The 27,734-nt window shown below is 48.4% G+C and overlaps 1 protein-coding gene across 3 annotated transcripts in view; it reads right to left on the bottom strand.

The window, feature by feature from the left end:
• ITGA9 (integrin subunit alpha 9) overlaps window positions 1-27,734 on the bottom strand; it is a 355,701-nt gene that overhangs the window by 154,911 nt on the left and 173,056 nt on the right. For all 3 annotated transcript variants that reach the window (XR_012125479.1, XR_012125480.1, XM_073222610.1), the window contains exon 17: window positions 21,712-21,788. Coding sequence is in view for 1 of the 3 variants with exons in the window: in XM_073222610.1 (XP_073078711.1) it covers window positions 21,712-21,788 (77 nt within the window). In the remaining 2 variants the exon portion in view is untranslated. The remainder of the gene's footprint in view (window positions 1-21,711; window positions 21,789-27,734) is intronic.

Here is a 27,734-nt window from a genome sequence, read left to right as displayed (position 1 = left end):
GGATTCAAACAAGATGTGAAAAATGAACTTAGAGAAAAGTCTCAAATTCTTGAATGGCCTCCAATAAATTAAGACCCTGACCTCAAGCTATTGTGGCAATTATTTATTATTGTTGGCCATTTTCATTTTAAACAATTGATGGGTTATTTCTGTCCTCCTGTTTGCTTTTGGAAGATTAAAGGAATAATCCTGAGGAGTAACGAGAGAGGGCTAACCTCATTTTATCTCGAAAGGCAATGCATAAGCCCTCCCAAGAGGCCCAGTCATCCCAGAGGGCGCCCATTGTTTCCAAAGGGAACATGAAGCAGAGAGATGATGTAGAAAGTGCAGGGTGAGGTGTAGGACGGCCACCTCTTTGAGGCTTTGTTGCTCATGACCAGCCTCCTTTCTCCATGTGTAAATGGCAAGGGGTCAGGACAGGGGTGTCTAACCTTCTGCCAGCCCCCAAGCTCAGGCCTCTGTCACTTAATCACGCCACAAGGTGGTTCCTGGGTTTTCAGAGTGAAGTGATTCAGGCATGGCCCCATGATGAAGGAAGCCAGCCACCTTCAGGGCAGAAAGTGAACTCATACTTTTAAAAAAGAGGCCCTAAAGCTGTTTTCACTCTTTTTCCACACCTAAAAACCTATGTCTAAAATAGTACATCCCTGCCTCCAGAGCTATTCTTAGAAATGAAATGTAATTGGTCTGGTGCTGGGCACTTTCAAACACGTCGTCCTTCTGAAACCATACAACACATGACAGCTTCCTGATGTTAGTCCCACTTTCAGAGGTGAGGAATCACAAGGGAGAAACAAGGCGACTGACCCAGGAACTGTGCTGGGGTTAGAACTCAGGGCCTCCTGTGCCTTCAAAGCCCACCCCTCTCCATCATAGCCACGTTCTCCAGTGGGCCTTTCTGATCCCCCTCTTGGGTGAGAGAATCTCCCTATCATGAGCTTCACCAGCCCCATGCGCCCCACTAACCCTTCACAGTGCTTCCCGAGGCTGTCACGACAAGTCTGCTTGGTTAAGGACTGTCTCGCCCCCGTCAGGATCAAAGTGTCAGGGAACAGGAACCCCTGTCTGATTTTGCTCATCATTGAACTTCAGGGATAGAGCTGTGCCTGGCACATAGTAGGTGTTCAATGGACCCTTGTGGAATGAACGAATGAACACGTGCAATATCCTGACAACAGATCATCAGCTCAGCCTTTGCACTTCACAGGGGAAGAAGCTGAGCCCCCAGAGGGGAACCCGCTTTGATCGAGGTCACCAGCCACGCAGGAGCTGAGCTGGATGGAGTTAGTGCCAAACTTCCTTGGTGTGAGGCTGCCTGACTAGCTCCTATATAAACACCACCTCAGTTGCCGAGGGCTTTGCCAAGAAATATCTTTTAAAGAACGGGACCCCACGAAGCCAATACCTCTAATAGCCTTGCTGAGAGAGTAAAACGATCAGGTACAGTGGTTTGTGCCAAACCTTCCATGGGTGCTTATTCATAAAAGCACAATCTTTCTAGTTTTCAAGGAATTTTATTCCTGAGAAATCTTCCCATTAAATCTGATTTGCTCATTGAGTCTTTTAAGTGGGCCCTTTTAGTTCTCACACCAATCACTCTGGTGTACTTTTGTAGGAAAAGTATGATTAATAGTCAACATAAGATAAAAACCATACAGTTTCTATAAAGCTTATCTGACAGCATATATGCAGCCTGCTCCTTGGTTATCAAAAATACCAAATGTAAGTGTCCTAATCATCGTAGGGCAGCCATTTTTTAAATGCTGGGTTTATATTTAAGTGTAGCACCAGTTCATCCACATGTCAGATGCTGCCATCCCGGAAGCGTGTGTTGCCTGAGGACCACCGCAGAACGGGCTCCCTGAGCTCACTCAGCACCACGTGTTAAGAGGAGGGCGTACCTCTCAGAGTGCCTTCCCCAGTAAACACAACACATTTCCATGTCAATCATGGGATGCTGAAACCCTAAGGCCATTAAAGCCGATTGTTCTCTGCCATCACAGAAGCAATTTTATACAGATAACTTTTTGTGAAGATGCTAAGGGAAGAAACCAAAGTACTTAATGGTGTTTCATAATTAATTTTCCATTGGACCATTTTAGAACTTCCATAAATCTTACAGGTTAAATGGTGATGTTACTCAATTTTCAGTCATCATCTACCTTCCATAAAATATAATGCTCTTATCTTTTGCTGCCAACCTAAATCTAGCCTGAGTCAAGGATGCTAATTCAGGAGTTAATGAAGTGCCTTCTAGTCAACTGTATTTGAGTTCAAAAGACTTCTTGCTATACCATTATTACTGAAATTATACTTGCCGAACATGACTACATCTGATCATGACAACTAGGATAACAGTGTAAGGCAGCCTAATCAAACCCCTTTTCTTCCTCTCATTCTTCTTCCTCCCTCCCTCCCTCCCTTCTTCATTCACTTATCCACCCATCCATTACTTTTCAAAACTGCCATCTCAACTTAGGTGCCAGGAATGCAGGCTGCAGACCTCAAGGAGTTCCCAGGCTGGCAGAGGAGGCATGTAAGACATGCCAGTGACGTCAGCATGCGCGAAGTGCTGACCCAGAGGGATGAGGAGACAACCCTACGAGCTCCCCTAGGCTATGAGAGTTCCAAGAGGGGATCTGCAGGGGCATGGGGTGGGTGTTTGACAAGGTAATACTAGAGAGGTGAGCCATGAGTCCTACAACTAATGCGATGATAGGCCAGTCAACAGAACTGTTGTCAAGATGGATCCCCTCCCCCCACATATGGTCCTAGTTTTCATTCATGGAAAACATATTAAAAAGGACGTTGTAAAGCAGATCACATTTTCCTGTAAGAGAAATGTCAAAATTAGGGGCAGCTTTCCTGAACAAGCATGCAGCAGCCAACAAATCACTGATATCCTCAATAATGTGCCATAAAAGTGATGATACAACTTATGGGCACTGCAATTTAAACTCACAATGCTTCCTATTCTTAGAAATGGGCACACATCATAAAATCACGAACAGAATTTGACAGGTAGATGGGTGCTCAGCTGGATCGTCGTTTTGCAGATGAAGGCCAGGAGTTAACCACGTTCCTGCGGCCTCTCGGCAGAGAGCAGCACCACCAGGCAGCCCTGCCAACTCGGGGTCCAGTGTGCCTCCCTCTGTTCCCAGGGCTCCTAAAGCACAGGAAAATGCAACTAGACAGACTACAATTCACACAAAAGCTTCTTTGGTTAAAATGAGAAGTGGAGTTGTGTTTGCCTTCTTAGCATTCAGAATATCAGGAGGCATCATCTCTCCACAAAAGCTACCTGAGGTGGTTATTCTTCCTCTTGACAGTTTTCCTTGAAATTGGTGGAGGTGTTCAAGATGATTCCAGATGGCCCTGTTGGGAAATCTCCTTTTTGGCACTTTGCTGACAACTATCAGAGCTTTGCAACTATTAGCGCTTAAAACTATAAGTATTTTTCTGATAATATCCCTTTCTCTTAAAAAAAAAAAAAGCAGTTCCTGTGTGGTGATCTCCACTAGGTTCTTCACAATGGTATAAAAGTCATATCAAAGTGTGGGCAAAGGGTTTGTTTGTGTTTATACAGAGGATCAAAGCCTATTTTGGCTACCCAGAAAATGAATTAAGATACGATATGAAGAAGAACTTCCAACATCAACATTCTCTGGAAGAGTCATTCCAGAAGATGTTCATCAAAAAACTTCAACAAAGATCCTGGCGCTGTTGCAGTTGTAGCTGCAGTCATCCCACTGGTTCCTGGACTTGCCATTGGAATGAAGAAGGAGATATCTAAGCTGGCCTGTGCATACAGTAAAACAACAAATTTGACTGGATCTATACTGTCAGAACTCAACCAAGAATTAGGAGAAGTGCAAGTTGCAGTGCTCCAAAATTGTGTGACTACAGACTATCTACTGTTATAAGAACATATGGGATGTGAACAGTTCCCAGGAATGTGTTGTTTTAATTTTTCTGATTTTTCTCAAACTATTCAAATTTAGTTAGACAATATCCATCATATCATTGATAAGTTTTCACAAATACCTAGGGTACCTAACTGGTTTTCTTGATTTCACTGGATATGGCTGGTAATTGTAGGTCTGCTTTTGTTATGTAGCTGTATTCCTATTATGTTAATGTATGTGCACACAATTTAATTAGTAGTTTGTTAAAACCTATACATGCTTATGTTACTCTACAAGAAGATATGTCAAAGAAATAATCAATCTTCCCATGTTTTCTTCTGTCTGCTACTTCTATAGCTTTTCTTTTCCTTCCTAATTACAACCCTTTAGTAGAATTCGTGCCTCATATCGAAAATTACCAAGTATCATAATTCTTCCAAGTGGTAAAGATACCTCAAGACAAATGCTGGGCATAGAAGCCACAGGGCATAAATCTGCAAAGAAGTAAAAAGCTAACCTTTTCAAAGAATATTGCTTCTCTCTCACTTACCAACTTTACATTTCCCTGTATGGCCCGGGAAGATGACTGGTTAGCCAGAGATGGGTAAGATTCCTCAAGGGAGGAACAACCTAAGACAGGCACAGTCGCAGGGCGGCCATCAGGTGAGAAATTGGGGATCAACAGAGGTGAGGCTTGGAACCTCACCCCCTCTATTTTGAGAGAAATCTTCTGCATCCGTGGATGTTTTGCTGCCCTTGTCTAGCTTGGATTAATACTTAGTCTATAGGCACAGACCTGATCATCTACATTTGCCCTCTTACAGCACTAAACTATGTTTCCTACCTTTATCTTGCATCTACCTACCACTTCAGCACTTTATTAAAAAATAATAATAATAATAATAAGGGAGAAATGTGGGACTCACATATAAATCAAGTATAAAAGCCAAATGAATAATCATATCTGACTTGATTGTTTATAGTTCATGATGCATGATCAAAACCGCAAGTTTCTGTGATATGACTGCCCTTGCACTGACACCATGTAAGAACTTATTCACTATGCAAGAACTTGTTCACCATGTAAGAACTTGTTCGTTATGCTTCAGAAGATTGGAGACTGTTGAGAATTAGGCTTGGGGTTGATTAATGATTGTGCACTGAGTCCCCTATACAGAATTTTATTGTTGTTAACAACCATTTGATCAATAAATATGAGAGATGCCCTCTCAAAAAAAAGAAAAAAAAACATACGTCTGCAGCAAACAGCAGACACAAATACATGGGTCATCCCCTAGAGGGGGGATGGTCTCCCCCGTTACAGATCCCGACTTTGCAATGATCCACAACAAAGCCACACTCTGTGGAATACAAGGAGCAGAAGCCACAGGAATAAGCCTGTGTGGGAAATGAAGGGAGGTAATGGAGAGGCTTAAATAGAAAGGTAATAGGATTCACAGTGAATGCTTGCTGACAAAAACAGGTAAATTAGCAAGGAGAGGAAAAGACTGAAGATACAAATTACCTAACAAAGCATGTAATTTGAGGTCGAAATACTAAGGCATAAAGTTGGGCAGACAAGTGTAAGTCACCAAAGGCAAACTTCATGGGGAAGTCAGGATGTCAGGATGTTCACACTCCGTGCTGAAAGAGTGGCAGCAGTGCCGCGGTGAGGCAGCCGCCAGGGAGCCTCTGGGAAAGCTTGGAGTCACAGGTGGGGTGTGCGCAGACCCCTCAGTCCGCCCCTCCAACGGGGCGCCCACTGCGGGGCCCCATGAGCAGCACAGAGCTCCTCCTGAGAGCACTTGGCCCATGACAGATGCGAGCGATTCTTACAAGAGCAGCTGGTAATTCAAGGGGACTTGATAAAATCGGTACTGCAATGAGACTTCCCTGCACCTGCTTTATTACAGTGAGACCTGGGACATGATGTAATGACAGTAAATAGAGACAGAGGGAAATTTCATCGAGTAGCTGCTAAATTTGATCGAATGGATTTATGATACGCTAACAACCTTCATGCCAGCACTGGGTGGTTTGCACATTAGCATCCTGCTCTGCTGGCAAAAACTGTTTTCGAAAGTTCTTTATATGTGTGGCCTCAAATAAAATCTTGTCAAACAATTAAAATAAAAGCTGACATGTTGCTAGTCAAAAAAAAAAATTATAAGCATGAAAAAACTATAAAACCATGGTTGCTCATCTGGTAGCTTCCTAAGAGGGATCTGAGCCCAAAGTACCAAATAAACTGATTGTAATGTGAAGGAAATAGGCAATGAAGCTGAATAAGAGAAGTCATGCCAAAGGAACAGGTGCAGAATAAGGTGCATGAGGAACCGAGGGGAAGAAATCACTGCAGACTGAAGTTACCCAAAGAAGCTCCTTGAGAGAGGAGGACGTGAGCCACATCTTACCAAATGGGGAGCATATGGGTGGGTAGAGAAATAGGAAGCACACCCTAGGCAGAGAGAAAAACAGACAACAGAGAAAGGGATGGAGGTGATTCACAAAGAATGTGGAAAGGAAAAGGACACCCTCAGTAGCAAGATGAGTAGAAGGAAGCAGCCGAGCAGGCACAGTCACAGGATGCATCCAGATGTCCATGGATCCTCCAGGGCAGTGAACTTAACCATGTTCTCGTGAGTCACCAATGCCAGGTGGCTGGTAAGCAGTTTGTTAAAAAAACAATAAGGCATCAAAGTGAAGGTATTATAGAACATAGCAGACTGGGTGGTTCTTAACACTGTAGGCTGTACAGACTGCAATTCCATCTGCCAGCATCCTCATCTTTTGCTGGAGGTCTTTTCTCTGCAGGCCAGCAGAGTGCAAAGGCATTAATTAAGCCCCTGATAGCCTGGGAGCAGCCCTCAACCAATGGCTGATGGGAACGGATATGTAAGTACCTCGGTTCCCTCTCCAATTGGGTGAGGCAAGTCTGAAGTGCATGTTCTAGGTCTGTGCTGTCCAATATGGTGGCTATTAGTCGTGTGTGTGGATTTTGAGCACTTGAAATGTGGCAGGTCTGAATTAAGTGTAAAATGCACATATTTCTAAGCAAATATTTCACAACAAAATAAAAAAGGATGTAAATATCTCAATCACTGTTTTAACATCATGTTTAAATGATATTTTGTTGGATATAGTATCAAACAAAATTTGTCTCACCAGTTTTACTTTAATTTTTTCAATGTGGCCACCAGAAAACTTTAAATCGCATATATAGCTTGTCTTACATTTCTATTGGTCAGGATTGTTCTAGACTCCCAGGAAATTCTACCTGTTTTCCTTTTAATAATAAAATACACTTGATTTGTGGTTAATCTTCAATGGTACATATTTGCTCATGTTACTTGTGAAGTAGAGGCCTAGGGAAAATAAATTTGGGCAAGAGTAAAATTGAACATTTAAAAAAACAAAATTGATAATATCTAGCTCCTAAAACTTGCTCGTAAAATGTTGTATGAGTATCATGGAATGTCAAATGAAAAGGCATGCCACCAGTGTGCGTTCCTTCCTCACAAAGTCATTCTGAGTCTCACCAAAAGTGGATGCCCAAAGCTGTACACTGGTTGCGTGAGGTGGGGGAAGAAGCCAGCCCCGCAGACCCAGGAGATGGGAAATGTGCCAGTCCGGGCCCCTCAGCAGCAGACCCTGAGGGGAGACTGGGAACAAGTTGCTTATTTGGGAGGTGCTCCCACAAGGCACCCACAGGGAAGCCGCAGAGTGAGACATGGAAGGACAGGCACCCAACAAAGGACATGACCCTGTCAGTCACCCTGAGGGTCCCTGGAGGGCTGCATTTCTGCTCTCTCTCCAGCCTTGGTGGAGGTCTCTGTGGGGCAAGGAGGGCATCCAACCACATTCCGCCTGCACCTGGCAGGACTGGCAGGCAGAGATGCAGTCCCTGGACTGGGTGCCAGGCTGGGAGAGGGTAAAAGGGATGGAGTTAGCCCTGCTAGTGTGTGCTGGGGTCCTACACAGCCTTACGAGTGGGACAATGACCCGGCCAGGGAGGCCTGTTGCTAGCAGATCAGATCAGTTAAACCCATGATCTCTGGATGACTGGAAAGGGCCCAGGGCTGCAGATAAAGCCCACCTGCCCCTTGCAATCCCAGCCTGGTCACTTATGTCTTGTGCAGCAGTTACAGGATCCACCTCAAGTGCCACAGTCTCCATTTGTATGGATAGTTCCAGACACTCAGGCCTCACAGTCCTCCCAAACGTGGGTTGGTGACCAAGCACACCCTCACCCAGGCTGACTGCAGCGGGTCACAGCAGGCTAGCTGTGCTGGTTGTCTATGGCTAGTGACTGCTCTTACCAGTAGGTGTGCCAATGCTGTGGGGGTTGTTAACCCTTGAACACTGTCCCTGCTCCAAGCACCTTCAGGTAAGACATACAGGACACTACCCTCACTGAATCCCAAGTGGGTATTTCTGAACTTCCCCAGGGCAATCCACTTTGCAAGGAATGACTAGGGGCCAATTTGAGAAGACAAAGATGGTGGCAAACACATATTTCCAAGCCCATCTCTGCAGGGCAGGCACTTGGTAAGAGACTGCACTCAGCTTCCTGCCAGGGAAGGCAGCTGTCAGCTCCAGGTACACTAGTGTTCACCCCATTTTGTCCCTGGGTGCTTTTATGGTGTTTACTTCTCAGCATCTGTCACCTCTAAGGGCGGAGAGCTTTCCAGGCAAGCCCACGGCTGCATCTGAGAGTCATCCCAAAGCCCCTGGATTCGTCATAGAAGCCGTTGCATTCGAAGAGCAAGAGACTGGAGGCCTCTTCTCCGTGACTCAGGCAACTCCTCTCTACAGAGAATTAGCAATCTCAGCCAAACAATATCAAAACGATTCTCCAAGACCTGGTATTTCCGTCTCCAAAGAACCAAGCTGCCAAACACCAGCCTTTGGCAAATGGCCCACTGAAGTCTGTACACACTGAGCATCATGACCATGTTTTCAAATTCTCTGTCCAGACACAGTCATTCTCATGTGGTGGAAGCGGCCCTGAGGTGAGGGCAGGGGACCGCAAGGAAGTCCGTTCTCGTGGAATGTCTGGGCTCTGGGATTTTCCTTTCCTACAGGAATGGGCACTGTCCGTGTTTTGCTGGCTCATTTTAGTTAGCCACTGCCTGTTACCCTGGGTTCCTGTAGGTCTCATGGATAGATCACATTATTTAGAATCCAAACACCAGTTTTCACTACTGTGAAAATCACTGAAGTTTCCTTATTTACAACGTTCTAGCTATTGTGGCAGATATTTAGGGAGTAATTTCATTATTTCCCAAGAACACCAAAAAAGATACCACTTCTATTTTATTTTTTGTAAAAAGAAAAATCAAAGCTATCCAAAAAGGGTATTGTACTCAAAAGGTATAATTCTCAATGCATTTGAGAAATCAAATCTGATTTTGTTTTATATTTTAGTACACTCTAGAATGATGGGAGTTATTTCTTCTGCCCAGCTATCAGTCTCATCCCATATAGGTTATCCTGCAGCTGGCCCCACACAGACCAGCCTCAGGCAGCCTCCCATGGTTCACAGCCCCAGCCCTGGGCCACAAGTTCTATCCCATTTGATGTTCCTCGTGCTGACTTGCTCAGCATCCTCTCATTTTACGCCTCACAACATGTTTCACTTCATTCCGACCTCAGTGCCACATCTGGGACCAGCCTGCTTCTCAGGTGTCCCACCTCCACCTCTGTCACCACCCAGCTTCTCCTCCAGCTGTCCTGCTTTTCGTTTCCCTGAACACACATAGCGCAGCTGTCCAGCTGGGCTTCAGCTAAATCCCTGGGTTGATGCACTTACATGTCCTGTCCAAGACCCCCACCAGCACCTATCTAGACATTTGTCTACTTTCAAATACATTTAAAAAAATCTAAATAGCAACGGTCTACCTTAAATAGTTTCTGCTTTTGTTTTAAATCTATAGCTTTAAGAAGCGTTTATATTCACATAGTCTAGTCCTTATATCTTACATAAACCAATAATAGTATTAAACAGACTGTGCTCTGTGTGTGTGGACATAGCTGTTAGCCTTCTTCAACAGTTGGTTACTCTGCCATATAGTTTGATTAGTTGGTTAGTTGATATAGCTGGTTACCGTGCCATATTGTTTCCCATCTCACTGCTTTATAAATCCCTCCAACCGTGCAAAACACATGGATCTGGTTATTAACTCCAGAGAGATCAGGAGGCACGTCAGTTAAAGTTTACAGCAGGTCCGGGAAATGATTCCTGGGACTGAATTTCTGGTTGGAAAACCATTTATGTGAGGCCAGCATTACCTTTGTCTCCCTCACATGTACCCATCTAGGCCAGTTTTATGCTCATAAGGTGAGAGAAAAGCATTTGCTAAGGTGGCCTAGGCTTAAATAGTGGTTTCTCTATGCAACATTCAGATAATTAATGTAAATATGTGTCACTTAAAAAAACAAAAAACATGCCTATATCCTCACTGACTTACTGACATCAGTTTGGCCCTGGCCCTGGCTGATTTTATAACTCATGCAGAGGTATAATCAGTATTTGTTTTGAGGGCCATCCTCTTCCTAATGAGGCAAACAAGAGAAGCCAGAGAGCCCTCCCTGTCCCTCCATGCAGCTTGGACCCCTCCTCCCGCCCCTTCTGTTTAACTGTGAAAAGGACTGCTGGTTTCCAGCTAACAGAGGAATCCAAGTCCTCATCAGCCTTTACTTTAGGAGTGATTTCTGGAATCAGCAATCTCAGGACATCTGGAACAAGTCAGGTCCACTCACTACAGCAACTGGATTAAAGACAAAGAGTACTTTGGGGGGCAGAGGAAGTCCCAAGGTCTGTGGGACGTTCAGAGGTCTGACGTCATAAGACAGGGATGGTGCAGAGTGAGGTGTGACTTGATGCAGCAATGGCATGGTGCCACCCTATGCCATGTGTAAGCCCCTTGTCACACTCGGCTACTATACCCGCAAAATGCAGGAAGCTGACCTGCGTCTCACAGAGGCTGGCAGGCCAGGCGACTTCAGAGAACCCTGGTCAGCAGGGCCACCATAGCCCCTTAACAAATAACTCAGTTGTGGCCATAACTTTTCCCTGCGTCTCGCTCAAGAACCAAATGGGGACATAAATGGTCACAGACAATAAAACGTGTTGAAATTACCAGCCTCCCCAGCTCTGGAATCTTGTTTCCAGGGAGGAGAGGAGCCACAGAGGTGAGGGGAAAGCAGCTCTTCCCACCTCTGCAAAGACTTGGGTCCTCAGAAGTCCTTGTAGGAGAAACAAGAACACACACAGATACGGCACCTTCACAACGATGAACATACCCGCTGCTCCACAGAGTGGCCATCATACGGGCCACGATGCCCAGTTCCTCCCTTTGGGCCTGAAGCACCAGTTCTCTTGTGCTTACCAAAGCTCTGAGGGACAGTTACCTGTGTCTTTAATAACCCAAGAACAGGGAATGTTTATTTCATAATCAGTGTATCATAGACGCTGGGAGCTAGTCAGAGAAATACTTTCTCCAGTGGCTTCCTTGTTAAAAAAAGAAAAATGTAACATGGTGACAGCCTGAGAATGACTCCCAGTACTGGATAGTGTAATAAAAATCTTTTGTCTTCTTGAGTAAGCAGAAACATTTGTTTCTTCCATGGTCAGGGAAAGCTTCTAGAACAGGGGTTTTTAACCTGCTTTTGAGTCACCAGATGCTCTTGTCAGTTAAGTGAAGGAACTTAAGTCCTTATCCAAATAATATTTTTAAATGTCTAATATGTAAAGTAAGATTAAAAGAAACCAATAAAAATACAGTGATGACGACACTAAGATGTGTGGTTGAGGGATATGTGTTCTTTTTTTTTAATAACATTAAATAGTAAGATTTGGTGGTGGGTCTAATAACTACCATAACTTTGAAGTAGGGATGAATGTAAATGATATTTTAAAATACCTTCCACACTGTAACTTGATAGGAAAACACCAGTGATGTTGTGTGACAGTCACAGGCCCTGTGAGTATTACGGTGTTTTGTTGTCTACATTCATAACTGAATAAAACGCTACATTTCACCCTGAAGTTGGGGTAAATACAGAGGCAACTGCTTTCCTAACCAAGTTCACAGACCCCTGTGCACAGCCCAGACCCAGGTCAGGAGCCCCTGAGGAAGGGCTCTCCCCTGGGAGGGGAGGGGCCCCATGGAGGGAGGGAGCATCTGACACCAGGAGAAAGGTGAGCGAGGCGTTTCTGAAGGGTGTGTAGGCTGCTGTCCCAGGACCAACAGTGGGCCAGCTTTAAACTGAGGACCTTGGGGTTTGGTTGGGAGACATGTAAATGAGAGCCTTTTCGTTGCCTTAAGAGGTTAAACCGTGTTCTTTTACAACAGAAGAATGAAAATTTTTAAAATTCATCTTTCATTTTTTTTTCTTTTAGAAACACAACTGTAGGATGAAATAGTGACTTTTGCCTCTTGTTCAAATCTCATCATCACAGAAATATTCTCATAAAATCGCCCAGGGTTCCTGGCGAGAAAGGCTGCTGGCTGCCCTGGGGTCCTGGGGCCCCCTCCACGCTGGGCACGGCAGTGCTTTCAGCCCCCGCTAGGGGGGACAGGGTGCAGTGCTGGGCATCTCACACGGGGCCCCTCCTTTTTTCCTGCAGGGATAAAAATGAAGTCCCACCAGCAGGAGTCCTAAGAGCCACAAATCCTGGCTCAACACCTCAAGGGAGTCCCTACTGATGGCTCCACAGGACTGGTGCCTAAAAGTCCCCAAGCAGACAAAAAAGGTCATCAGTAACTATTTTCCCACTAATATTTGGGAAACACACTGGATTTGGTTTCCTTCTGAAACTTCCAATCTGAAAAGAACTCAGACTGCCTGGCCAGTTCATCTAACACAGCATCGGCATGTGAGGTCTAACCTGACAGCGGCTCAGGCTGGGCCCCCGGAAGCAGTCGCTGACAAGGACAAGGGTGCTCACTGGGGGACGCGGGAGGAGCAGGGGGCCTCGGAAGCAGGATGGTGCTGCCAAGCAGCTGAGTAAGGCTGGGGGCTTGGGTAGAGCCTAGCCTTGGACTGATTCACACGGGGCCTCTGGAGCTCAAACTGCAGCACAGAATTCCCCCGCGCTGAGGACAAGGGGTTGGCTTTGCACCCCAAGCCAATTGGTCTCTGGCTGCCCCAGGGTGGGTGCAACTTCCCGGGTGAGGCAACTCCCATTAGGCAAGGGCCACTCTCCAGACCAGAGGAGGGACAGCTTTGAGCCCTCAGCAGCCAACACCCTAGGCAGCTGGAAATGCGACGCCTGCACAGGAAAAGGGAGCTGGGCGTGTCACCAGCCGCATCCACCCAGCCTCGTCATCCTTGGATCAAGATCACCTGGAACGGAGTCAGGGAGAAAGGCTCATAAAATCTAGTTCTTTACATGGTACCTTCCCTCTCGCTGTGATTTATGGGCAGCCCAAGTCTGCCACCTCTGGCTCTGTGGGGAGGGGCAGGGACCACTGGGGACAAAGCAGAAGGCTCACCCCTCTTGGATGCAGCCACCTTTCGGTTTCCAGCTGCTGAGCAGCAAGGCCAATTTCTGATTCGCCCGAGGTTACATCAGGTGGCTCATAACAAATTTGGAAGCGATGCTAGTGAGTGGGAGTGTGCGGGACAACTAGGGAAGTATGCGTGGGGGGAGATTTATTTCAGAAAACCAAACAACTGCATCTGTGGAATGTGGCTCTTCTTGCAGTAACTAGGTCGGGACCAGGATGGCTGAGTCTAGTGTTGGAGGCAAGAGACCACCAACACAGTCACACAGAACAGACCGCAGAGAACCGGCACGTGGCTCCCCGTCTGCTCCAAGTTGAGAGAAGGGAGGGTTCTGGCTGCGGCACTCCCCTGATGGGTCCTTGCCTGGAGAGGGCCCAGTGGGAAGGAAATAACAGCTCTATCATTTCGGCCCTGCCAGGAAGATGCTTACACACAAAGCCTCCCATGGTTGGCTACACCTGGGAGCCAAGAACCACACCACCAAATAAAATTGCAGCAGGTACACCAGGCGGCAGACTCAGCCTGCCTAGGTTGCCGGGGAGGACAGGCTAGGAGCTCTTTCGCAGGCTTGGCTGTGGCCAGTCCTGCCTGCAACTTCCTCTACGGATTCCCCACCCTCTCACCTCCACGTGGGACATCTCTGCCAGCCTCTGAGCAGCAGGGGAGGGCTGTCCCCGAAAGGCAGTCTTGTTGGGATAGATTTCTGCTCCTTGGGTATGTGGAGGCCCTGAAAATGAGGGTACCACCTCTCCACGTCTTGAATCTGCCCAGTAAAGGGAAACGGTCAGTTACCCAGCTGGTGGCCCACCGCCCCCACCTCACACTGTGGCTGGCAGGCCATTCAGGAAACCACATATCAGATCCTAAGACAGGAACTTCCAAAAAACATTCCCACCTGGTTAGCAGTGTGCCACACTGGGAGCAAGAGGCCGGACAGGGTCCCCGAGCTGCCGTGGCTAAAGACAGATGCCATGGGGCTGCTGGCTGGAACCTTGGACTTAGACTCGGGAACCAAACTGGGATATTTTTCCTGCCACTGCCATTTAACTTTCTTTTTGACCTCAGATGAGTGACTTAAATCCCTGCCCATCAGCTTCCTGTTCTGCACTGAAATCTGTGGCTCCAAGTACATAGGTGGAAACCACCACCTGCAGAGAATCTGTGAGCTGGGCTTGTCTCTACCTGAGTTACTCTGTGAGACAATGGAGTAAGGACATCTCAGAGCCATGGAGTGACCGTCCATGCTCATCCCTGGGCTGGGCTGCATGGCCAGCTCCACCCAGGTGCCTCCCAGTGGCGAAGGGTCACGGGTCTTTCTGGCTGGATGGTGCTGCGAACCTGGCCCTCGGCCGGAACCTGCCTTGGCTGCTGTCCTCAGGAAACTGGGAACAGAGCTCCCAGCTCTGCACTTGGCTCGTGGGTTTGCTCTGAAGCCAAATGCCCTCAGCATGCGGGCAACACGTGGTTATGCCTGGTGGCGGAAGGGAAAAGGAACAGGACACAGACAAATGCAAAAGGAGGAACAGTCACTGCGGCAGTGCAGAAGGGTGGGTGTTCGGCAAAATACGGAAAGAAAGCAACCCCTGGACATTAATGGGGAGAAGCCTCAGTGTCAAAGGTGGTCTAACACTCCAGTGGGAAGTCCCGAGTAATTCATCACATGAGATTCATACACTTTGACAAGTAGGATAGCAGACAGCACCCGTGGCCCGCCACCCAGCCTCACTGCCTCGAACATTCTCACCACTTCCAGCCACCAGTGTCTGCACCTTTGTAGCGAGGGCCCTCCTCCAGAACCAGACAAGGCTACTGTGTCACAGGCTGGAAGTGCCAGGGAGCTGACTGTCCCTACCTGTAACTAGCAGGTGGCGGTGTGCAAACACCCCTCAGGGGCCCTAACTGAGGTGTGTTTCCCCATCACCTGGTGTTCCCCTGCTGGATGAAGCTGCAGCAACCCATGGAGTACAAAACAGCTGTGTGTCACGCACTCTACTCAGGGCCTTTGTTCCATGACACTGTAGCCTCTCCCATTCAGAGATAGCATTCATCTCCCCGCCCTTCAATCCAGCTGGCCCTGTGCCTTTCCTTAGGCCAATGGTACGTGGCAAAGGTGACAGTACACCAGTTGTGAACTAGGCCTGAGGCCTGTGCACACTGTTCCAGTTGATGGGCCCCTGTCTCACTGTAAGAATAAGACTGGGCGAGCCTGCTGCAGGGGGTGAGACGACAGGAGGGCCCAGAGGATCCCCGGCTGACCAGCCAGTCACCCCACCTGAAGTTGGCTGCAGGCCCATGAGGGCGCCCCGGGAGACCAGAGGACCCGAACAGCTGAGCCCGCCTCAACAGCCCGCCTGCAAAATCGGGCGCTAGATGAAGGGCAGCTGTCTGGAGGCCTGAAGCTCTGGGTGAGCTGCTACATGGCAGCAAGTAGCTGATACGCTGGTGTCACGGCGTGCCCCCACGGGCATATACGGCCCTGTGGACTTTACTCTCTTCCCTCTGCTCCCTGCACTTGTTGGATACTGTTTACACTCAGCCCTTGTCTCAGGGGGCTGCTTCTGGGGGATGCAAACTCAGAGAGGGTGGAGTGCTTCCTCCCGGCTTTCCAGGGACCCCGTAGCCCACTACCACAACGAGATATACTGCCTTGTGACTAGTTTTTGCATGCATTTCCCCTTGTAGACAAAGCAGTGTGGTGCGATGACTTGTCCCGATTGGTTTCCCCCACGCCCGGAAGGGCATAGTGGGTGCTCCACCACCAGATGATCATACTCGCACTGTGTCACTTCCCAGGTGAGGGGCAGATCGGAGCTCTGAGGGGCTCGGGGCCCTCTGATACCTGTCCCAGTGTGGGCTGCCCCTTTCCCTGCCTTACTCTGCTGGTCGCCTTCCCAGCACTTCACCCGCCCTCTGCCTGGGAAACTCCCACAGGACCACCACAGGTCCACGCTTCCTTGGTGTGGTCCCGAAATGCAGAGACACCCCTGTCGCCACGGAGCAGGGGCAAGCGCTCGTCCTGAGAGGAGAGCGAGGATAAGAACTGCTCCGCCTCACTCAACAGGCCCTGTTCCTCAGAGCACTGTGCCTGCTTCCAAGAATATGCCAGCGAGGAAACTCTTCCCATCCCCAGGTGTTCCAGAAACAGCAACTGCAGAAGCCAGGCACTCCAAACAACTAAGTTCTTAGGCATTTGTCTCCAGGTCTGGAGCAGGCAGTGAAGGAAGAGAAGAAATACACCACAAGGCTAGTTTTCTGGCAAGGGCAAAGGTTCTCAGGTTTCTGATTAGGTCACACTCACCTTCTTTCCTAAAACAACAGTAATACCCATAATACCAATAATAACAGTGACGACGTGACATTTGAGGACACTACTGACAAGCCACCCAAAGCTCATGGGCTCAGGGTCAACCTGAGACCCTCCAAGGAGGAAAGAATCCAGACTGCCTGGGTTAGGGATGTGGGGGCTCAGCACAGGGACCCACCACTGGACAGCAGGGTAGGTGGCTAGACCGTCCAGAGAGAGGAGGCATAGAACAGGGCCTCACCGGGCAGGCAGCATGCGAGGGATGGATCTCTTTACACACCGTCTCCTTTCTGAATGGGGGCTCTTCAAGGGGACTTCCTCCCAAATTCCCCAGGATGAGCACTTCTGGGCCAGGGTCACCTGGTATCAGACCACCAGCAATCGAGGCCAGTGGACGGGCTGAGGGCAAGGTGTGGAATTAGACATTCCAAGCTTGAATTCCCCTCCATCACCATAAGCCCTTGAGGAAATAACCTGGTCTCCCTGAGCCTCTGTGTCCCCCACCCCCCACTAAAACGAATGTAATAATATTTATTTCTCTGTGTCACCGAGATTAAGTAAAACAAAAATTTTAGCTCTCACCTACTGAGTTCTTACTTTATGCCAAGCACCTTGGGAAGCATTTTAATATGTTTTAAACCATTAAATACTTAAAATAACTTTAGAAGGTGTTGCTATTATTTCTCCCATTTTACATATAAGGAAATAGGGGCACAGAGATTTAAGCAACTTGCCCAGCGTGCAGCTGCTAAGACACCACAGTGCATTTATGTTTGCAAAGGACTCTACTAGGTACCAAGTGCAGGGCAGGTACTCAAAACACAGGGGTCTCTTCCCCTTCCTAAAACAACACAACTTCACTCCTACCCTGCACTGTGTGCAGTTGAGGATTCTTGAGAAGGCACAGTTTGTTCCGAACTCTCCATAGCTCTCTGGGTGCAGAAATTCTGCTCTTGAAGGCTAGTCTTTCATAGACGGACCCACCCCGTCCACCAAGCCAAGGATTTTGAGAAATGCACTTGACCACTTACCCCAACCACTACAACAGCATTACAGAGGCTACAACCCCAGGACCATCACGTGTAGCCACTAGATGGTTCTTCTCAGTTTGTAAATATTCCTCTGTGTCTTTTAACCTCCCTGAGAGAACTCTTTCATTATTGGAGTTTGCTAGCCAGGAGTCATGAAATCATGAAATGTCCCACTGGTCTCCTATGGGATACACCAAAAAGGATTTTTTTTCAACTGCCATAGTCCATACTTATTTTTCTTTATCTTAATCACATGTGATGTATTCTCAGGTGCTGTGAGTATTCAGACAAAACAAAACATGGTTGCATCATTTTACAATGGAATGTTCGGTTCTGTTTAATACAGACTATTTAAACAGCTTTATCTCTATCCTGGACATTTTGGAAATGGTGTGTTTTGGAACTAGGTTCCCAAACATTAAGGACTGTGGAGTTTTAATTGAAGAGTTGATTGTCTGAAGAGACAACAGCTGTGCCAGAATTCATGCTCTCTAGAGAGAAAAATAAAGACCTCCTAGTCCTAGTCAGAGCATTTCCTGGCTGGATCCCTGGCCTCTGTGGTGTCCCAATCTCTCCCAGACGTCTTTTCCCTCAAGAAAGAGCCTCCTCAGTCTGGTGGGTGCTTGGCTGCCTCCAGCCACCATGCCTCACATGCACTGTCTCCCCCGTCATCTGAGGGATCTTTCTGTTGTCCCTTTGCTGTGACTTTTCAGTGCAGTGGGTCACAGCTAACATGAAAGCTAGGTTCTAAAGATGAGTGTGAAAGGCAAAACTGTGTGCAAGTCACCTTTCTGAAGCCCCGGAGAGGGCACCGTGGTGGAGATCAGCACAGCATCTCTGACACATCCCACCCTGCCGAGGATGCTCCTGCACAAGACAGAGGTGGCTGCTCTGCGGACCTGTACCAGGGGTGCGGGAGCTGACATGGACAAAGAGAGCAGCTGACTCCACGCTCAAGCTGGAACTCACATTCCCTGAGTGGAACAGAGGACCAGTGACCCACACCATCTCTGTCAATCTCTGCCCCTCCCTCCCTCCCTGCCTGAGTGTGCCTGTGTTCTCATTAGCTCAATGCACATATGCTGAGATTCTGCTGTACTCCCACTGGCTTCCAGATGAAGTCCAAACTCACAGGTGTGTCACCGTCCAACCCATCTCTCCTGCCCATTTGTCACCGCGTTCCCCTGACCCCCTCCCTTCATGCCCAACACCAGCACACTTGCGTGGGGACAACCCTGCTCCCCACACCCCCATGACTCTGCACACTTTCTCCCTGCCCAGGACGCCTGTATGCTCCTAGAAGCTGCTCCTTGGCCCTGGAATGAGCCACCTACCTCTCTCCTAACACTGACGGGTGGAGCCACCATGGCCCAGTGGCCCCCGTCCAATGTGCACACATAGTGTTTATTACTGCAGGACTTCCCTGGTCTGACCAGTGGAGAAATTTACACCCCATCCCAGGCAATAGTGAATCAGAAGAGTTAAATAACCAAATAATAACCAATAACCAAAGCAACTCACTTCTGGTTCAAGCCCCCAGCCTGTGGACCCAGCACAAACCCCTAGAGTCCCAGACCACCTTCTCTCACTTGTGCCCGGCTCTTCTCGGAGGTCTGGGGAAACCCAGTATAACTGAAGCCATGGGTTTACTTCTGTGTCTGCATTTATCAAGTACCAATTACTGTTTCTCTGATGACTCCCTTGGGGATAGCTATGGGCCCCAGAGTATAAAGGCTTAACGGAGGATCCAGCCCTGAGAGTTGAGGGGCCACCTGGGAAATAACGTGTCACAGGAGAGGGTGAGGGCTTTCTTCCGCACATGGCTTCTGAGATTCAGAAAATCTCCTCACTCACTGTATCTAGGTCTCAGGTCTGAGTTCTAGGCAGATGGAATTGCAAGAAGGGCTGAACTAGCCCTGAAAACTCCTGGGAAAGACACACAGCTGCCCTGTTCTTCACGTGGCAGGGTAGATGGCGCTGTTGGCCCCGATTCCCCACTGCACCCGAAACTTGTCCCCTTTGCTGGGTGGCTTTGCAGTTCCTCTCACTAAAGGGGCAGAGGCTGCTGTCCTGTCCCTGACTTGGGGTTGGCCACATGACTTGCTGGGTACCAGTTCTGAGCCTAGGTCTTAAGGGTCATTGCGGGCGTCTGCCTGCCCTCTCACACCACTGCCATGAGAAGAGCACGTCTCTGGGTCCAGCAGGACAACGTAAGACATGTGACACAGACCCGAGTGGGGTCCCCGGAGTCTAGCTGAGCTCAACCAACCGCTGCTGAGCCCCAGATATATGAGCAAGTCAGCTGAGATGCAGCTGAGTGTAGCCCAGACCAGCCAACCCTTGGCCGACCTGCAGGTCCATGGGACTAAGCGACTGGTGGTTTAAGCCACTGGATTCTGTTAGGCAGCATTTTTTTTGTGGCTACAGTTTGCGGATCCATACAGGAATCTGGGCCCTGGCTGCCATCCCAGTTGTTCTTGCAGTATCGATTACTGGGCCCACAGAGCAGAGATGGTTCTGACCAACACTTTTGAGAGGCCAGGTAGGGGAGCAAAGGCAGCTGTAGGCACATGAGCCTCGGGTTTTATATCTTAATATATGAGAAGCACAGTTCAACAGAAGTAGACCTGACCATCCACCAATGGCAGCAAGAGCTCCCTGGCCTAATATCTAACCTTTGGAGCAAGTGATGCTTTCCCACCACATGAAGTTTTCCATGAACCAAAATAAATTTCCAACATTCATAGTTGCCTCAAGATAACCAGATTTTTTTTTTTTTCTGCTTCACGTTACCTTCCCCTAAAACACTCTTTGGAAAAACCTTTTTCAGACTAAAAGTAATGACCTGATAATTTATGAACCTTCTTTAGAACTGGTTTCTGTAATAATCCCAGGAGGTCCTTCTTACAAACATTTAAAAAAAAATTCCAATATCCATCTCTTCAGCTTGAAGCAATTTTCTAAGTTTGGCAAAATACACAACTTTACCACTCTAATCCTAAACAAGAGTGATGCTAAATAATGCTTCATTGGTCTTGAGTTTTTGCACATGTGTTTATACCACCTTTCCCCCAGTAAATGCAATCAAAAGAAAAAGAATCTTAGTCTTAATTTCCTTTGATAAATACTAGATCATTAACCATCATAAGTAAAAGTGTCCTAGCACAGCCCTTGGTTCGCAATGAGGTTTTTCTTTCATTCCACCCAAACTTAACTTTCCTAATTACAAATAAGAGATAGTGTCACACTTTATCAGTAACTATCAAAACTGATGGTTGTTTTTGAAAAATGGTAATAAGTGGTACAGAGGTGCTTTCTGGCCCCGAGGCTAAAACAATTGTTCCGAAGGAACTGTCTCATAAGGAAACAATTCTCTGAAACTTGACTAAATGATTCTGGACAAACATCTTCATCCTAAAAGAAATCTAATTTAAAAGATTGGCCAGGAAGAATCAGAAGGCCTCTATGGAGTCCGTTTGGCCTAGGGGCTTCCCATACCTCGTGGGGAGACCAAAAACAACACAGGGCTGTCTGCTCACTGGATGGGGACAGCCACCCTCTCCCTCACCCCTGTCCCGAACCTTTACTTGTTAGAGCAGATGCCACTGTTAACTGTGGGAAAATTAAAAAGAAATTTTATTTAGTAAGCCGAATCATATGAATTTTCCTAGTTAAATATTGACAATTTCATAAAATTTGACTTACTATGAGTAAACATAAAATATATCCCCAAACACACAAATACTCACAGAAATTAGAAACATAGGTTAAATTGTGGAGATATGTGGGATTGCAAAGAAAACCCAAACTTTTCCTCTCAAATAATAGCTGCTGTTAAAATTATTTTATAACACACATTTTGTTAAAGCCACAGAATGGCCTGGTAACCTGTCAACTCAACCTGCTTCAGTGGGGGAATGCACACCCCCAGCGATGTCCTGCAGAGGGGCAGGCTTACCTGGAGAGCAGCAGGTGGCCCCGAAGTTGCAGGTCTGCGGCGCAGTCCTCCGAACGGCAATTCCTTTCGAACACTGTCTGTAAGGGAGACACAAAAGGAAGGTGGGGACAGGGTCCCAGGACCGAATAAATCACAGCAGCTACTCTCTTTCAGATCAGGGGGGCTCTTTCCACGAGCCCACCCCCACCATGCCCTCCTCTCCCTGGAGGCCCATGCCCGGTATGGGGGCTCAGGCCCAAGGACCCCAGATCGGTGGCCATTCCCAGGCAGAATGCTTGTACCCCTTTGTCCAGTGTGTGTCTCAGTCTACCGAGGTGCTCCTTCAAGTAGGTTTTTCAAGAAGGGTACTCTGTCTTTGAGAAGATGCTTAAATGCTCTCAGATGTGAGTGAACATTAATCCAATTGAGTAAAGAACTCATAGATGACAGTCTGGTCTTCTCTGTTTGCTATCTTGGGAGGTGCGGTGGGCAGAAAATCTGTATTTGAGACAGGTTCTGCCAAAGCAATGGGATCATATTGTGATTTTTAGTTCCGAAGGGAAAGTCAAAGGCAACAGGCTGCTAGGCTGAAGGTGCCACAAAGGGCCAAGGGTGCCTTCCCTGCATTTTGGGGGGCAGCCAGCAGTCAACAAGACACATGTCCTTTCTCTAACCAAGACAGGGCCCTCACAGCCAAAGCCCCACCTGGCACCGGGGCCAAAAGCTCAGGTGCCAAGCCCCCCGCCTCTCGGTGCCTTAGAGGGCCTTGTCAGTGCCCCTCCCCTGGCCTCACCTCGGACGCCTCTAAGCCAAGCACAGCAGTCCCCCTGCCTTCCAGACCCACCAAGGCGGCACTGTCATCAGACAGCCATGACCATCTTGGGGGGATTTTGGAGAGCGGAGCCCATGGCCATTTTCGGTTGTGGTTTATTCACTCTTGAACCTCTGCATTGCCCCTGATCATATCCATGTATCTCCCTCCACAAAACAGAGCTCCAGGAGCCTGCTCACCTCCCACAGGCAAGCTCAGTGGCTGTGGCCTTCACCTGGCCTGACCGAGGAATTTCACCTGTGGAGATTCATCTTCCTGTGTCACAAAGTGTCCTAGCAATGTGCCCTGCTTGATGTGGGCGAAAAGGTCACAGAAGCCTTGGGCAAAGAGCAAATTCCCATGTTCTTTTGGACACTAGTGTCAGGGAGGAGAGAGCCAGATTTCCAGACTGCAGTGTGACAGACTGGTGCTTTGCCTGCCACCTCTGCCAAGGAAAAACGGAGGGTGAATGAGGCCAGTTCGAGTTTCTCAGGGGAGAAGTGGTGGCTTTTCGAGGTTAGAGTGAGGTACAAACCCAAACTGGCTTTTCTGTCAAGAAATGAGACTGCAGCCTGGAGGCCCCTCATTGATGTGCCCACCGAGATCTGGCACCCAATACTGTACTTATAATTTTGCATTATTCTTCCTAAAGGAGTATGTCTCCTCCCAAACTGTATAAGCTTCTGGCCCCACAAGGCCCAAGCTCTGCCCTGGTGACAGGCCCCTCCTTCTATGTCTTTCCTGGTCCCCAGATACTTCCCTGCTCCTGAAGGTGGGTTGGTAGATGGGAAACAGGTGAGAACTGACGGGAGGATGGGACCTAAATCCATCCAGTGGCACCATCTGGCAGGATCTGGTCACCGCCTACCTCGTGTCCATTGCTTGGGCTCTCTCAGGCCAGCTGCCCCGGGACCAGCCTTATAACTCCCACCTAAGGGCCTCCCCACCAGCCCATCCTGAATTCCTTGCTTAGCTTCCCTGGGACGGATCCTCCCATCCTTCAGCAAGCAAATCATAACCATGTCTCTGACGCCCCAAAAGGCTTGGGCTTCAGGTGTCAGACCTTGTGGTTCTGTGCATGTTTCCCTTCTCCTGCACTTTTTCATGGTAACTAACTAGTTTTATCCTGCTTTGTTTCCTGTTTGTCTCGCCTGCTAAAATGATGCTCCTTGAGGGTGGGGCACTGCTCTGTTGCCTCGGTGCCTGCCCTTAGAGCCTGGCATGGAGAAGCTGCTCAGCTGACCTTGGAGGACCACACGGGGCTCTGAGAGATGGGGTGACCACTGAGATGGGGAGCCCAAAGGTGGACGCCTCAGTGCTGATATGCTACTTATCAATGTCAAAGCTGTAGCCCCCAACCAATGCATCCGCTGCTCAGCTACACACAAGTGTGGAGCCCCTCACCCAAGAACCAGGTGCTTTGTAGAAGTTCGTGTCCTTGGTATGACTTTGCCTTGTACTCTGCTGTCTATAGCCTGTCCTTGAAACTGGCTTCTCCAGCTATTAAGCCCTCTGGTGCTGCTGAATTTCCATCCAATAAGGGCAAGCACAGAGTCTGCCATACATGTAATGACATGTACACACATATATATGTAGGTATATATACACATACACACTACACAGACACACACACACATGTATTATGTGAGTGCTTAAACCATCCAGTTAAAATTAAGCACAAACTGTATTGTGATGATAAAGCCCCAGCTTAGATATTGGCCCAGGACTCAATCTCCAGTTATAAAATGGATATAACCACATTATGACCATCTTGTTAGCCCAGATTAGCATTTAGCGGGGCGGCAGTTTGTAGCTGCTGTGCAGTTCTTGCTTGAGGCATGTGCAGCACTGTTAACACCAGTGCAGTGGGATGCGAGGAGTCAATCCGAGCTTCCTGACGTTGAAGACCACCATGGAGGCAGTCAACTCGCACATACCTCCATGCAGCCAGGTGACTGCACACTCCAAACAGCACCACACAGTGGGTTCCCACTGCACCCCTACAGTGTGGCAGTGGATGCTCCTCCCACTGAGCGGAGCTGAGGTCCACCCCCACTCTTGAATCTGGGAGACTTGTGGCTGCCCTGAAGCGAAGCTCTGATTTCCAAGGCCAGGTCTTAAAAGGCAACAGGCACCCTCCAAGTTCTCTGCGGGAGTGTGCTCCTGGAGTGTGGCCACGATGCTGTGAGGACACCCATGCTGCAGGGAGAGGCTCGCACAGGAAACCAGCACCAGCCTCCACTTGGGGGCCCTGTGGGCGAGCCACCACGGAGGAGGGTCCTCCGGCCTCACTGGGCTGCCCCCACTGACACTACACAGAGCCACCTACCAAGCCTGCCAAATGCCAAAATCATGAGCAAAACACATGACCATTGCTATTTCAAGCCACTAGGTTTTTGGGTGGTTTGCTATGCAGCAATAGATGCCTGGACTGCTCTGCAACCTAAGAGCCTTCCCTAACGGGGCAATGCTACAAACAAAAGTGGCCTATACATGCCAAGCCTTGGCTTAGGCAGGACCCTCCCAGGCTGGGAGTGCCGCTCTTACAAGTAAAGTAGCGAGACACCAGGGAACCAAGGACCCGGGTCATTCTCGGCAGGGGTCTGAAGCTGGAGCTCAGGCTTCCTGTGCGTTGGACCTGGATTCCTCTCTCCAGACAAAGGACCATTTTGTTCCCTGTGGAATGAAGATGCATCTCTTGGGGCAGCTGGGTGGGCAGACTGAAGCCTCAGACTTCCCAGCAGTGAGGAATACCTTTTTCTGTACAAAGTGAGGAGTGCAGGTTCTCCATAAAGCCAGTGGACCAAGCTCCCCTTTTCCCTCTCAGGAAAGAACCCCAGCGGCACCAGCCTGGACCTCTGAAAACTTCCTGCCCACCTCTTCCAGGTCTATCTGAATCAGACAGATCCCGCCCCAGCTTGAAAGCCTCCTACCTCCCTCCAGCTCCCACCTGCTGGCTGCCAAAGCCCCAGCAATCGTTTTGCCTGGAAGAAGCCTTTCTGGAACATGGAATCACATCTAAGAAGCCATCATGTCTTACTCCTCTCTGGTTCAAGGCAGTTAACCCTTTCAGAAGACAACCATTTCCTGCCTCAGGCTCTGGAGAGCTGCGGGCTGGACACCTAGCAGCCTCCTCAGCTCATAGACTAAATTTCCACACTGGCAACTTCCTCACCCTGGTCTTTACCTCAGGTTTCCCTGGAGAATAGTTTCCTTTTTAAATTTCTTTCTCCAGTTTGCCTCAAATCTTTACTTCTTTTAGACCAGGGCTGGCAGACTTTTCCTTTAAAGGGCCAGATGGTAAATAATTTTGGCTTTGTGGGCTGTACGGTCTCTGTTGCAATTAGCCGGTTCTGCTGCTGTAGTGTGACAGCAGCCACAGTCTGCAAAGGAGTGCGCACGGCTGTGTCTCAATAAAACTTTATTTACAAAAACTGGCAGCAGGCTGGATTTGGCCTACAGGCTGTAGTTAGCTGACTCCTGTTCTAGAATATCTGGCTACTGGTTTCTTCATTCCTTTCAGGTCAGAGAACCAAAACCAAAACCAAAAACCAATGAATCCAGGCCAAGGTATAGCTTCTCTGAGCCAAGACGCTGGAGCTGGCTGTGCTTTTCTGACAATGTCCTGGACACCAAGGACAGCGCAGCCTTGGGGCCATGTTTCTGGGCTGGTGGCTCAATAGCTGCCCTGGGCAAGGTTGACGTCAGAGAGCAGGTAGGCTAGGGACTCAGGCCTTGGGGCACCCCTTTCTCCTACCCAAATCTGTACTGTAAAATCTTCCTTTTTGATCTAAAACAAAGGTGGGCTATACATGCCAAGCCTTGACGTAGGCGAGACCCTCCCAGGCTAGGAGCGCCCCAGCCAGTCTGCCTCCAGGGCACATGCACTTGTTTTGTACCTTTGAGCCAGATACAGTCAGGATTCTTAGTTTATTCCAAATGTCATGTTCAGACACTATTTATAGGGCTGCTATGGTAACCAAGTCCCATGGCAGACCTGAGAAAATAGGACAATCAGACTGGGTGAGAATAGATAACTTTTCAAATCGCACTCCAAGGGAACCAAAGAAAAAGGCTATTTTTAAGCTAAAAGGAGTGAGATTTTTCCTAATGGACAGTATGAGTTGGCAGGGGGTCTCCACCTGGATGACAAGAGGGACATTTCTGGTCTGTTGTTCCTACCATAGTCCCACATAAATCCCCAGAGACCGCAGCACATGCAGTTCATGTCTGCAAGCCCCAGCACCTAGCATGACGTAAACATTTTTGTGTCAATGCCATGGCCCGAGTATAAGAGGTCTCTTCCAATTCTCTCTCAGCAGGTTCTTTTTCCAGAATCCAACATTGTCTTCAATGTGGCACAATAATGAGAGTTTAAGGCAGTCCCAGGAATTTCTGCTGCATTCAGCCCTGAGCCCAAGTGAAGGAAGGCTCATTGCCTGGTGTTTAAAATCAGGTCGTATAGTCAGAGGGCCTACAAGAATCAACAAAAGATAACTACTTCAGAATAATTCAAGCTAACAAATTCCTTCTACCTCAGGGTCTATACCAAAATTGTCCTTTCGATTTTGAAACCATGGGAGGAGAAACAGCCTGCTGGTCTCCCGCGAAACACAAACACAGCACTGATTTGCCATATGACCCTGTGAAAAATGGTAAGAGGTAAGTTCTTCCGTCTTCGGGTATCCTTCGGTTGATGGCCCTGCAGCTCGTAGAATAGTCTCCTCTGCCTACAGATATCATGATCCACCTACACCCCCATGGAGAACTGAGTCAGAGTGGGGCACACCTGGCGTTGGACTCACCTACCACCCTCTCCAGGATGGCCTGGAGCTCGGCAGCCTTCCACAGGCCACCCTGCATGTCCCTTCACCACCACAACCTTTCGTATCAGCCATAGCCTCCCTTCTAGGGGCCTTTTGCCTTGCAGAACCAGAAATTCTCTCCCTTGATTTTTCTCCCTGGCATCTTTTGAGTTCTGTGCTTTACTTTTGAAAAGGTTATTCTTAGTCATAAGAAGCAGAAAACAGAACTAGCACATTCAAACAAAGGGACTGGTGCTGTCAGAGAAAAGGAAAAATATGCTGGCTGTTTCTAAAAGCTGCTGAGCCAGATACAGTCAGGCAACTTGGAGAAAGATAGCCCTCCACCTGGAGCCAGCAGGGCCCCCTCCAAGGTCTCCGGAGCAGCTCCTGCACGGGCCAGGGGTGGCTGCGGGCAGCAGGTGCCTTGA

Source organism: Manis javanica, chromosome 15 (genome assembly GCF_040802235.1).
Source record: "Manis javanica isolate MJ-LG chromosome 15, MJ_LKY, whole genome shotgun sequence".
Lineage (NCBI taxonomy): Eukaryota > Metazoa > Chordata > Mammalia > Pholidota > Manidae > Manis > Manis javanica.
Note: the sequence above shows the minus strand (reverse complement) of the source record. Positions and strands in the feature narration are given on the sequence as shown.